Source organism: Drosophila novamexicana, unplaced genomic scaffold (genome assembly GCF_003285875.2).
Source record: "Drosophila novamexicana strain 15010-1031.04,08,12 unplaced genomic scaffold, DnovRS2.1 tig00000870-arrow-arrow-pilon, whole genome shotgun sequence".
NCBI classification, from domain to species: domain Eukaryota; kingdom Metazoa; phylum Arthropoda; class Insecta; order Diptera; family Drosophilidae; genus Drosophila; species Drosophila novamexicana.
Window position 1 is genome coordinate 1,907,050 of NW_020824830.1, and position 14,187 is coordinate 1,921,236.

Here is a 14,187-nt window from a genome sequence, read left to right on the forward strand (position 1 = left end):
ACACTGTCCAAGGCGTTGGACATTGCGGTTTTTTCATGTTTTTCCACGTTGTTGCTTGTTGATAAATACAAATTTGAGCTGGAAATGAATGTTGTAATCGTAATCGTATTTTCTGCACATAGGTGAACACATTTGCTGGCGTAGTAGTTTTCAGTGCGCCTCTGTTTGCATTGTTTGCCAGTTGCAATTTGTTGCAATTTGCTGTCTCTGTTTTGCGGTTGTTGCTTCAAAATATTTTATGACTGCAGTGCGATTGCTCTGACACCTGGCGCACACTGCATGTCTGCATCCTAGATGTGCTCTGCCGGAAAATGCATTTACGAAACATAAACATAACGTGCCAGCGACACGCCCCCATGTGACATATTTGTTGGCATTGTAGGTAGGCCTGTTTGCCGTGCTGTCACTATCCACGTGGCATGTTTATTTTGCTGCAGGGCACGTCATGTTTTTATGGCTTTAAAAGTAAATATTGATCCTGCACTTTCTGCAATTTTTCATTCTAGCACGTTTTCCCTCCCCATCTAACCCTCTTGTTCCCCCTCTTTCGCTTTCCATCAGTTAAAGTTATGTAAATGCATGCATGTGCCCGGTGCCCAATTGACATTTGGGCGTTGCGCGTAATTGAATTAACAATTAAATTGAGATTATTGCATAATTTATGCACGCAACCCCGTTCTTAATAAGTGTCATAACACACACAGTAGCATGCCGTCGCTTCCGGCGACCGTCGAGCCCCTGCGTTAATTAGAAGGTGGAATGTCTGCTTTAAAGGTGCCATCCTGCCATTTGGCATTAGCCTTGCCAACGTGGCTTTAGTTGCTATCTAACTGGCCAAGCCCTTTGGCATCCTGTGTGACATCCGGCGACATTTGGCATTACGCCTCCGACGGCAGACGGCGCCAGAAGAATGCAATTTCCTGGACGCCAGTGCGCTGCAAAAATTCAAATATTCCTTCTCTCTCTTGACACTTGGGCTTTAGTGCCATCAGAAGTTTAGCTCTCGTGGCACAACCAAAGTCGACTGTTACTTATATTGATGGATTTGCACGTTGGGCCAGCATCATGCTGAGCATCCTGTCAGGAAATGTGGAAGCCAGGACATCCCGCTTAGAGCTGTCTGCTTGGCTGCAATAGAAATTGATTTAGCATTTGTGTGCACGAAATTGCGCAATTTATGTGGCCCAGCTTGGCTATTATACAGGCCACAAACCAGCTGCTGTGCTTCACATAGATGATAGCCCCAGTGCATCTGGACCCAATTTCATATGTACATGTTCACATAAAGTAGCCGAATTGCGACCCAGCCATGCCTGGCTAATGCATTTTAAAGGCGTAATGCATAATTTATGGACCACAACTTCAGCTGAATCAGTCAGTCAGTTGGTCATTTCCGTGGTAGTATATCAATGGATTGCCAATCCACCCCCCAATACATACATATGTATATACACTCTGCTCTAATTGCCACAACTAATGCGACTCACTCGCCTGCCACGGCCACAATATTTTCCGACCCTCAATATTTGTGGCCCTTAATGGGTCGTCTGTCGTTCTGACGCCACAGGCATTATTGATTGCACAGCAGATTTGGCAACAAAGCGAAAAATATTGCATCTGCGGGCCATATCATTGGCATTCACGCAATGGCCGCTGCATAATTTACAGCAATTTCAGCTGCAAAGCGTATTTATTATGTCTTTTTTCCTGGCTCAATACGAACCATAAACTATATTGTAGACGGGGGGTTTTAAATAGAACACAGCAGAGCAGGACGTGGCATGCAGCTTCACTGGCAATTTAATGCAATATTTCATAAGCTGATGAAATGGTCGAAACAAAACTAGAACATTTCTATTTGAAATCAATGAACTCAGCAGAGCTCAAAGCTCAAATTGGTGGAAGTTACCAAATGGCAGCTATAATTGAATAAATGCAATGGGATCCATGTTTGCAATTTAAGTTCCATTCAAGTTAAATAGCAAAATGTTTAACGATAATTACCAACAATAGTTGCAAGTGAATCCCAGGATGTTTCAAGATGAGCCCTAGAGAGTGAAAGTTTGATCAATTGATCAGTTATTTTAATAGCTTATCACAATAATCAAATAAATTTAAATACAAATTAATTAGGAATTAATGTTCACATTAAATTGTGCACCATCCATCAGCAGTTTATATTGTGTATTTACAATTTGTTAAGTGCTTTATTCTAAATTCCAATAATGTTATTAAATGTAATGATGCCATAGAATAATTATAAATACAAACTCATTAGCAGCTGGTACTCAAATGAATCGATTAGATTCGAATTAATGTGTATATACATTTGTGCACCATCTATCTGTAGTTTATTTTGTAAACATTTTTTTTAACAATTTTTTAAATTTAAATTTACATTTAAAATTCTACACAAAACGTTAAATTTGTAAGCAAATAAAGTGTCGAAGCAGCAACGCAGTATTTGGCACAGACACAGGCAATTAATTATGAATTCCGTTGGCCAAAATGCATTACACAACACTGGATAACGTTTGTAGCACCGAAAACGCATATGCAGCAGGCATTAGTGCCACATAATCTATGACCATATATGTGCACACACACACACACACACACACACACATGCGTACATTAGAAATGCTGCCGGCCAAAATTAATTATACATGAATATGTATCACTTGCGCATTGTGCTTTAAGCATTTTGAAAAAGAATTTAGCTTTGGTTTTACTCGCTTTATTGAAAATATATTTACATCCTCACAAAAAACCCGAAACAAGAAGCAATTCTCCAGTAGGGATCGGTCAATGGGGGAATTGTGGAGCTATAAAACAAATTTGGGGAATTTATCTTGTTAACTCTCCCAGCTATGTTAAAAAGCCTGCACACAATCGATATTTATCGATTTTGGGGAAACGGGTAATGATATCGATAAAAAAATTTATTTTAACCTTGAAATCATTGATTACCAAGTTTCCGATACCTTATACAGATGTACTAGAAATGTATATGTGGGCCTCGGATCCTTCTACTTATGACACACACACCCGTTTCAATCGGAACTGGACATAAAAAAATGGTGTTGCAAATCAAATTCAAATACTTTTTAAATAAATTCTTAAGATCTTTTATATATTCTTTGGAGGTGAATAGAATTTTCAATAAAATTTTAGATATTTCCTTTCTCTCTCTCTCCTGCTGTTTACAAAAACTTTAAGATCCCATGAGACAAATCTATGAATTGCACCAACCATTGGCTAAACAAGAAAAAAAAATTACATTTACATAATGCAACCAAAACTGACAGCCCAAATGGCGCTGCAGTCTCAGTGCGGACCAGCAGCCCACCCACAATCGCACCCAAAGCCTTCAAGGAATTGTTTGTTATTCTTGGCTGGTGAATAAGGGAAACAATAAAGAATTTGCAGAGCATCGCAAAGCGCAAGAAAATGAAAATGATGAAATAAACCCGCTACGAAAACAAAGTCGTAAATTCAATTTAAAGCTTGACAGATTGCCACATTGCGGCTGGTGGGCGCACAGCTGTGGGCGTGGTTGTGCTGCAGCTGCAACAAAATGACGTGTATATAGATTGTTTTATTTTTCTTGCGCGCAATTTTTGTGTGGCTGCTTTTTCGCACTTTTTCTTCTCCCAACCAAACGTGCCGGCTTTTAGCGCGAGGAAAAGCAGAGTGCGCGTCCGCTAAATTAAGGTCAAGTTGCCTGGCGACACCCAAGTCGCACAATTAAATGGACTTTAATAAGCCCAACCACTTAAATAGTCAAAAATCTGGCAAAGAGGTTAAACTGCGGCAGGGCGGGCACGGCCCGTGGGTTGTGTCGGAGCGAGAAGTTGCAGTGCCTTCGGCTGCTGCAGGCAGCATTTTAAGGTGGTGCACAGCTGCTTGTGCTCGGGATTTGCTTGCATAACGCGAAAGTGCAATTTGGCCATAAGCAAGAGCTGGGTGCAGGAGCAGCAGGAGTAATGGCCGAAAGCCTGCTGATGCTGTGACCCAGTTAAAGAGGCGTAGCTACGAAAAATACCCGGATTCATGGCCTATTTGGGTAGCCGCTGGAGTTGATTACGCTATTGCGCCATCTTTCAACCACTATAAGGCCAATCGCTTGACGGCAACCACAAGCGCGGCGCAATTAAAGCCAACAAATTGAGCGCCACAAAAGCGCGTTGCAGATTGCTGACCGAGCCAATCAACAGGAACGCCCGCAGAGCCGACCGACCACACGCACATCGCTCCCACATGCACAATGCTCAAAAACTCAGCAGGCTGAGGGTATTAAATATAACGCATTGACGAGCAGACGGACGCGCGATTCTCAAAGGGGTGCGGCAAGCCAAACCACGGCCGGGCCCGACGCACAAATTGCATTTTAACGCATGCAAATTGCCGGAGTCCACGTCCCGGACGAGTTTATTGCATTACAGTTGCCAACTGAGACGGGCACGGATGCATGCAAACTGTATAGGGTGCGATTGCCACATTTCGCTTGTCGATGCCAAGTCCGTGGTGCGTGGTGCCTGGCTGGTGGCTGAGTACTTAGTTGACCTCGGGTATTCAGCACAAAAAGGGTCAGCGGTTGACCTGTTTAACTATGGGTAGCTGCAACACAGTTCTGTTGCCAATTTAGCAACTGGACGCTTAAAGCTGATGCTCGCTGCAACTGCTGGTCCCGCTGTTGTTCCCCATGCCCAGGCACCACCATAAACAGCAACAACAAATGGGCGGACTTTTTATGCTGCACGCTGTCACGCCGTAAATTTTGCATTGCAGCCTTTCAGGCGCCGGCCTGCAAAACTATCAAGTCATTGCTGAGCTGTCACAGGGGCGTCTGAGCAGCGAGTGAAAGTACATAGTCTTTTTTGGGCTTAGTCATGTTCAATGTACCAGCTAGCCATGACAAGGCTTTATTACTATTATTACTGTTTGTTGCAACATATTTTAGAGTCAAGTTAAATAATACTCATACGCACCATTGCACTTAATAACATTGTGGCTCGCATATGCTGGCGACGGCAGCTTGTGGCCATGTCTCCACATAAAATTGAATGAAGTCAAATTAAATTAAATCTCTTTTACATTTTGAGCACAAAAATTCCATCATGTTTATGTATACCAAACAATGTGAGTCTGCTTGCCAGCTCAAAGTTTAGTTGCCCAAATCCTGCTATGCTAATTGTTTTTATTGTGTGACTGTCATGTGAACATCAAAATTAAACATGCCAAGTCTACACTTTTTTCGTAATGCATTAAGGTGGAATAGATCAAGACTTGAATTTTGTCATATATATGTATGTAGTATTAAAAACATTATAATTCTGTGTATATTTAAGGGTTTTCCATGCTATTGATAAGTTGAAAAAATCAGATAACTGTTATTATATATAGCCCAATATAGGGGTATTTTAATTTAACTGTTCTTTTCGGCATTTTTTAAAGCTTTATATTTTACTGGAGCAGATATACTTCTTTTTAAATTTGTACTAAAATCTCTAAAACAATGAACCTGCCAGAAGCACTTCATTAGTCGCAACCAACGCGGTTCGTTTGTGGTTCTGGTAGCTGCGAAAGCAGCTGCTGTTTCTCTCATTTGTATATTACGTATACGTCATGTGTTGGCATAATCTCTATGCCAGTGGACTTGCATATCTTGTGTGTGTTTTTTGATGTGAGTGTGGCATATGACAGGAACGGGAGCTTTGCATTTCTGCATTTAAATAACGAAATTAAGAGATAAAAGATTTTACTCACAATGTAAATTAATGAAACATTCGTTTTTTTTTTATATTTATCCTTAGATAAACAAAAATACGCAGGGCAACAAAAACTTGGGCGAACGCAAGCGCTGGATACATGATCCCTCAAGTAAGTAACCCTGTGGGCGTTACGTTAGAAATGCCAAGGCCGAAGTTTCAATTCATTTAAATGCCAAATAGCAACATTTGAAAAATTTCATAAATTAAATATGACTGGCACGCCCGTGTCACGCTCTATTGCCCACAGGTGACCTTTGCCGGCCGCTCAACTGTAAGAAGCGCGAAATTTGCCTGCTGGAGGATGAGTTCAGTGCTGTGTGCGTGTCGAAGAAGGAGCTGCACAAGAATCGGTAAGCGACCGCAGGCACCTTTTGTAATTTCTGTTGTGGTTGTTGAGAAACTTAATAAACTAATTAAATTAAAACTTGTTTGCCGACCCCGTTTAACCCTGCCTTTGCTTTAGCGATGAGATAATCACCAAGGCCAAATATTTGGAGGAGGAAGCCAAGCGGCGTGTCAATCAGCAGGAAAACGATAGCCAGGATGCTGAGGATATCAACAACGATGACGAGGACAACAGCAGCGATGGCGACAGCAATAATAACAACAACAACAGCAAGAACAACAACACTCCAGCCAACGTCCAGGCAAACGAGGATAACAACGACGATGAAGATAAGAGCCTGAGCCTAGGCGACGATGACGAGTCGAAAGAGGACGACGTCTTCTATGAGAACAACATAGCCGCCAGCGATAAGCAGCAGCAGCAGCAGCAGCTGCAAAAACCAGCGCCCGCTCAGCAGGACGATGACGAGGAGTTGGAGTGAGTATTCGTGTACTTGGCCAAGTCCAATCCTTTTTCAGGGCTTTGCATATCAATGGAACTCTTACATTTCATTTAACAAATTCTTATTCATCGCGTGGGCGTCGTTTAAAAGAAAATGAAAACGCTTCAGGGTGGCCACCTTAGATATTAATCTCGCTGCAGAGATCTTCCTATTTGGGATTTGCATGACCGGCAGGCTAATAACAAATTGTTTTTATCGCGTACACAAATTCCAACATAAAGTACAATTTTTAGCACGCATTTCATTTTGCCTTTGCTGTACTTATTTCCTTTTCTGCTCTACTGATTGTGCTGCGTCATCGGCAAAGTCTTTGTTGTTATTGTTTTTTTTTGTTTGCTGCCGTGTTTTCACTAGAATCGCCTGAAACGACAGCTTTACGGCCTTTTACCCTTTTGCAGCAGTCGCCATACTCGTATCCTTTGACTTGAACAACATTATCGCTCTGACCCTAACCCAAATTGCAAATTCGCACGCGACCAAACGTACAGGAATTTCCAGTATAGTCGGTTAGTGGGGAGTGAAGTGGATCGCAGGTGTGACAGCCTAGGAATGAAGTCAAAGTCGGCGCTCGGCCAAGGTTCGATTGGTAGCGATTGCTGGTTATAGCCATGGCTACGAGCTGACGAGTTGGCCTATTTCCGACGTGTTGACGTGCCTGACTGTAACGGAAAATTGTTCACAACATCCAAGCGTCAATATCCGATTGCGTATGTGGGCATTGAGTAGCATGTACCTTTGTGCTAGTATTATTGCTGGTCTATTCAAAAATATGTAGAGATATTCTACCCAGAGGAAATCTGAAACTAATCAATAACAGTTGTCGCTCTTAGAACCAATATTTACTTAGAGGCAGCCCTTCGGATACTTATACCCAAGCAAAGATAATCAGCGAGCATATCCAAGACGTTGGCTAAAATGCTCTTAAGCTGTGCACTTGTTTATTCTTGGCTTCGGCTTGTTTCCGTTTCCGTTTCCGTTTGCTTTTTGCCTTAAATTTAATTTCAAGCTTTCGTTTGCCTGGGTCCGTGTGGAAAGGTGGCAGGTGGCAGGTGGGCCCTTATAGCATTGCGTAAGGTTTTCTTTATCCGTTGATAACAGTTTTTTTGGTTGGCAAATTAATTTTCATGAGTACCTTGCGCCACGACTGAATTTATTATTCTTTAAATATTTTTACTGTAATTAATTAAACTGGTCATGCATATTACGGCATGTAAATCCTGTTGTTCAATAAAAGACTAATTTGACTGCAATAACAGCATGAGCAACAATTTTAATTTAATAATCATATACATGGCTTCTGACACGCAAAATTTTGCCTAATGAAGTCCTATAAATAACTAATTGAAAGAGGCTTATAAGGCTTTAATCGAATCATCTAATTACCAATACAAAAAACACGTGCATGCCGCTTGCTCCGCGCGGCTGTGCTCCCACACAGTGGAAAATGCTTACCTAATTTGTTTTGTGCCTGTCCGATATTTATGCAATTTTTACTAAACAATTCAATAGCTCCACAAATTAATTTCACAATTTTTGGTATTCCGGATCAACGTATGTAATATTAGAAAGTCCGATTTGGATATAGATGTAGTAATCGATGATTTAAGACAAAATAGGAGGAGCTGCGCTTAAAATGTAAAATCTATATCCTAAAGTCTCTAAAATCGAAGAGTCAGTCAGACAGGAATTTCATTTTTAAGATATAAACTTTATGTATATAGACGCAACATTGTGCCTTGTGTTACCTTGCCTCTATTGTGCCAGTTAATGGCCGCGTAATCAATCTATATATTGGCAAATCAAGAGTCATGCCACGCCCTCTGATATTAAAAAATGGCTTTTGACATATTTTCCGCATTTTCTTTTCAATTTGCTTTCAAAAGAATGTCGTTTTTGTGCATATACCAGTATCTATGTCAATGGCACAGACTTTGTATGCCACTTGGAGAAAACAACATAGAGTGGGAAAATGGGTTGTGGCGGGGTGTGGAGAGGGGGTCTTGTGTTGTGCCTAGGGAGCATTGGGCTTACAAAATCAATAGTTTGCGCGTACAATTTATCTGCCATTCCTTGTTCACTGGCGTTGCCTTAGTTCTCCATTTGGGCACGACTCAAACAAAAGATTTGCCTTGTCTCTGTCTATGGCACACTTGCTGTGGTTGAGAGGGGGGCAGAAGTCACAGAGAGCTATCTGCGAGGCACTTGTAATAGACCATAAAGCAGTGTAACGCACACGCACGAGCACACACACAGACACACACACACACACACACACACACAAACACATGCACACTCATAACTCATATAGCCAGGCATTGTTTCTTGTAACAATATGGTCCCGCCTATGGTTGTTGGTATGCAAAAGGATAAGAGCGGAGCTGGCTTTCACATAGTTGGCCCTTTAGCTCAACGCAACACAACATCAGCCGGGCTATGTGCCTGATTTTGGCAGTCATTCGAAACCACTGAGCTGCTTTTGGTTATATGCACATAAAGCTGTCAGCATCAGCGGGTCAAAGGCAGCTTGAAATTTTGTTGCCCCACCCCCATCCTTTGTTTCACCTGGCTGTGTGGGCGTTTGTTTGGTGGAAAATTGAAAGCAAATATTCGAGCAAAATTCACAAATTTTTACAGCAAGCGGTATGTGTGGCGCTTTTTACTGATGTACAATTTGTACAAAGTAACCGCAGCAACCATTGACCCAAAGCTGGCGAAACATGTCGTACATGTTGGAAATTTAGCTACCTTTTGCAGTTGATAATTAAATTTGGGATACGTTTAATATACGGCACACAATTGCTAAAAATTCTACAATTGCTTTTTTAATTAAAACTGTCTTTTCACTAGAGATCACCAACATACAAACCCATAAAGCAGATGCTTTTTAGTTTTGGCCAACGACTTTCTTGCCTTGGCTTAGCTACGAAATTGGAAAGCTTAAATGGCCATGTAAATGTTGGCAGCAATAAGCTGGCAAGCTTTGACGAATTCAAGTGCATATTTTTTATTCCATTTTATTCCATTTCCTTTTTATTCGGGTTTTCTTTGCAAGTTGTGTAAAAAGCAATTTAATTTTTAACTTATTTTACCCGTAAGAGTGCAAACAACTATGCACAAAATTACAAGCAGCGCAATATACATAAAAACATAGAAGCTAGTGGCATGAAGTCGAGTGTTTAACTAGGAGATACCGTGTAGCTAGCTTCCAGAAAAACTAGAGTGCGAAGGGTTCTCAAGCATCGACAATCAGCTAAGCTACGAATATTTCTTGTTTTGGGATGTTTTCTGCCTGCAATTGCCAAACAACATTACAGCTCGGCGTACTCATTTAATTGCTCAAAGCAGACTTCAAGTGTCGAATTACAATTTCCAATTTGTATCTCATATTTTTCTAGACTTCAAATCAACCACTGTGCCATTAAAGCTGTCAACAATTAGCAAAAACCAGCTATAAAATCCATACAAACAGACCTAAAACGCAATTTACTGTGTAAACACACTCAATTTGCACGGCCTTAAATGTATTTTTTTAAATTCAAGTGGAAAACAAATTATATAAAATGCTCTCGCCCTCAATTCAGTGACTGTCCGGAGTCGGCCAATTAAAATCATCGAGCACTGATACAAATTACGAGCCCCATTTTTAACAAATTACGTATACGGACTGCTGCATCGGATGGTGCAATAATTTGAATTTATTATTTATGAATATTTTCATATATAAAGGCATGCATTAAAAGTGTGTACATGATACATTTTTATAGGGTAGAAAAGGGTATTATATTTTTCTGTAAATATATGTAACGGGCGAAGGATGTAATGGTCGCAGTTTTCCTATTTAAATTAAACCGCGTAAGCGATCCTAACAGCTTGCGTTTGTGTAACGACGCTATAGCGATCAGCTTTTGTCTGTCATGGTCAGCTGCGAATGAGTCAGCCGCTGCTATAAACCGCCTGCGTGCACGTTGGCAGCGCAGCTATCTTCCCTCTAATCCGGGAAAGAAAAAAGCTCTGAGACCCTATATAAGCCTGCAGGTCCCGGATATAACCCTTTTTTTTTTCAAAAGTTACTTTACCATCGAAGGTCTGGCTACGGCGGTGCGGACATAGCCCCACCAAAATATTAATCTAAAAGCAACAAGTTCGGGCATCAGTCGTTTAATTCGTTTAATTTAAATTCCAACTAAATTGAACCAAAAACAACAAAAAAATAAAAAGAAAAACCCTAAAAGTAACCGATTGGCGAAATAAATTTTTTTGTTCATTTGATGATAACCTTTCGCTCCGCCACCCGGCCACCAGCACCTCACCGGCATATATTTCTTTGTGCCAAGATCTGGTCACAGTTTTAACCAGTTCTTGCTTGCCTGCCGAAAGTAATTTTTGGAGGAATAAATCTTGCCGCCGCCGTCTCTGACAGAAAAACCCACTTATTTTGAGGCAGCCGCCACGTGTGCCAATTGGACGGCACTGTAATTTCTTGGGACGGCAATGACATTTCTGCCCCCATTAAATAGACGTCAGCCTCAACGGCGGATCAGCTGCCATACCCTTGCTCATGCCAGCAAGGGCAGGCGCCGTTTCCACAGTTTGGAATCCGGAAGAGGCAGTAGCCTTCTGGGCCCCATTGACGCGCCGCTGATCAGAAGCCCAGATGACATCGCCAATTAAGTTGGCCGGAGCGTGCAGATGCATGAAAATTGCTGTTAAATGTTTTTAGTAAAAAAATTGTTAACTAAATCTTGTGAGAGACTTCCAAAAGTTTGTGAAAAGTGCATTTATTAGGCCCTCAAAAAACCGCGTGCAAGTGCAGTGAAAAAGAAAAATTGACATCTATATACATAGCTTTATATATATAGAAAGGAATACTAGTATAAATCTATCCCCCTTCTTGTAGAGTCCAAAGTCATTTCAGAATTTTTTTTATATTTTTTTTCCCACTTATTTTCGGAGAGTATCTTCTTAGTACTCACAATTTAAAAACCCTCCTGTGCCATAATAATATAATCAAAACAATTTAAAGCCCCACAGAAGACAAAAGAAAACAAATGAAAAAAAAATTAAATAAAATTTGCTGCAAACTCTCCGCTGGAAGGCCTTTCATCGAGGAATACATGTAAGTTTTTAACCTTTTGTTTTGAGTATATTTTCTTATTTTGGCACAGATAAGCACAGCCAAACTGACATGCGCACCTGCTGAGTTTTTTTTACTTTCTGTTTCACATTACGCTTTAGCTCCGATCAATATGTTTATGACCGTGTCAGTCTGGTGAATGCTTATCATCTTTGATTCTACCTACACCCCGCTCAATTACTAGCTGAAACAGAAGCAACCTAAAAGAAAAGATTTTTAACAGAATCAAATATATGTACACAAAGATGTATCATCGTATTCACCGATCAGCTGGTTGCGCTGCGCTCCGATTTGCCCATGCGCTTTGAGCTTAACCTTCTGTTGCCCATATTTTTTTCGACCATACAATTAACCATCAACTACAATTGTATTGACTCTATTATAATAACTTTTTTTTTTTGCTTTTGCCGAATACACTTTAGTTCAATTTACGAATGTCATTTTTTTCTTACCTAGCTATATTCTATAATTATTAAAATGCACTTTAGCGAAATTTGGAGAGTTTCTTTTTGATCAATAAGAAAAAAAAATATTAACTGAATAGTTTATAAAATGAATTATTTTTGAAGAATCTTTGAGACATTGTAAAAATATTAACGGACTAGTTTTAGTTACTGAATTATTGTTGAATCATTAATGCCACTTGTAATAAGATGCAGATTATCTAACGGAAGGATTCAGTTTCATTGAATAATGCTTTTGTTTATAATAAATATTAATTACGGATTTTGATTATGAATTGCTAAGTTTTCTTTCCTGGTGACATGGTGATATAATGTAGTAGAAGAATGTTTTTTTTGGGATCTTCAAAACCTTAAACGCTGAAGATCATGGTTGGGAGGGTATCGAACGCGAGAGTCAGCTTACATCCAAGACTTCGCCTCTTCGGAATATATATGCCCTAATGAAAGCTATCACCATTGTATTGGCACTTTAAGTGCTCGTTAAGTTATGCCTGTTTGAGATTTTGTTTCTGCGGAGTATCGGTCTCCAATTTAGATTCTGTAGGGATCCTAAAATAAAATTGTGTATGCAGGTCGAGACATGGCAAAAAGAACCCCCCCACCCGAAAGAGCTAGGGAACAAGAGGATCCCGCCCTGCCATGCTAACTCAACCACGAGGGGCCTCGGTGACTACTTCCCGAATTATTTTGTGAAGATTGGCTGCCAACCGCCGTCACCGTTGCTACCCGATATGTATTGCTAGAGTAGCTTCACCACAGTACTTGCCACATAAATTTTTGGCGCCCAATCATGGGGCCCGAGGTTGTCTATAAAAAAAAAAAAATAAAAAAAAAAAAAAAAAAAAATGAGTCTTTATATTATTGTCCACGCACGCTGACGTCGATGTGACTGGTTTAGTCTATCTTCCGCATGCGCAGATACTGGTAGTATACAAGATAGTAATTAGGACTACGATGCTTACAATTCAGAGCTTGAATTATGCCGAGAATCTGACCTTACTATATTGTTGAGTGCCTATATATAAACACGACTATAGTTATTAACACCAGCTATACAATCGGTCCCATACATTTGCTCGTTTTCTTTCTTATAATTTTGGAGAAACAACAGATTAGGTTTGCTTAGGTAGAAATACTTTCAAATGCAATTTTAGAATACTGCATATTTTGCTAAGATATCAGTACTGATTGCTACTTGATAGCTTGTTGATGGTTAAGTAAATCTCAGTCTTCGTGGAGCCAAAAGTTATAAAGTTAGATTGAATGGTTTTGTATTAACGATACTATCAAAGATAGTTAGAATGTTGCCCGGAACTTGGCCATATGCTGCTTTGCATATCCTTGCCGAACATTTCTGATTAGATTAAAATGTTGAATATTACAAACCGCTTTCTATAGTAGTTTCAATAAACCAGATAAATTACCTACTTTCATTGAGGCGATTATATTTCGTAATTAAAAAAAAAAAAAAAAAAAAAAAAAAAAAAAAAAAAACAAATAACTTCTACTTTATTATATTACCAAACCAATGTCACGAATCAGGAAAATATGAATGAAGCATGTTGCCTTTACGCAGCCCACAAAATGTACAGCCGTCGTCAGAGACCGCTGATAACCACTGTGTTCTATGCCAGTTAGTAATGGACAATACACAGTCTTGCTATTGCACCCCTTGTAGGCATGTTTTCCACAAACTTTGCTTGGAAGGTTGGTTGGTAAACCATGCTAAATGTCCCAGTTGTAGTGCTGTGATTGATCCAGCCTCAATTAAATTAGTTGTTGGAGATTGCTCGCCGAGAGGAAAACAATCTGCCCCACCTCCACCTACTAACATAGGGAGAACGGTAACGCGCAGTCTAGCAAAATCTCTTAATCCTGGTCCGACCCAGAGTGGCGAGAATCCAACAGCAAGGTTATTAGATGTTAGTGATGTACCACAATCAGGACTCGACGCTAGCAATAGCACG

General features: G+C 40.3%; 1 protein-coding gene across 2 annotated transcripts in view; it reads left to right on the forward strand.

The window, feature by feature from the left end:
* LOC115764818 (proteoglycan Cow) overlaps positions 1–14,187 on the forward strand; it is a 65,281-nt gene that overhangs the window by 31,098 nt on the left and 19,996 nt on the right. For both annotated transcript variants that reach the window (XM_030708067.1, XM_030708068.1), the window contains exons 2-4: positions 5,817–5,883; positions 6,022–6,124; positions 6,238–6,597. In XM_030708067.1, coding sequence (XP_030563927.1) covers positions 5,817–5,883; positions 6,022–6,124; positions 6,238–6,597 — 530 coding nt within the window. The remainder of the gene's footprint in view (positions 1–5,816; positions 5,884–6,021; positions 6,125–6,237; positions 6,598–14,187) is intronic.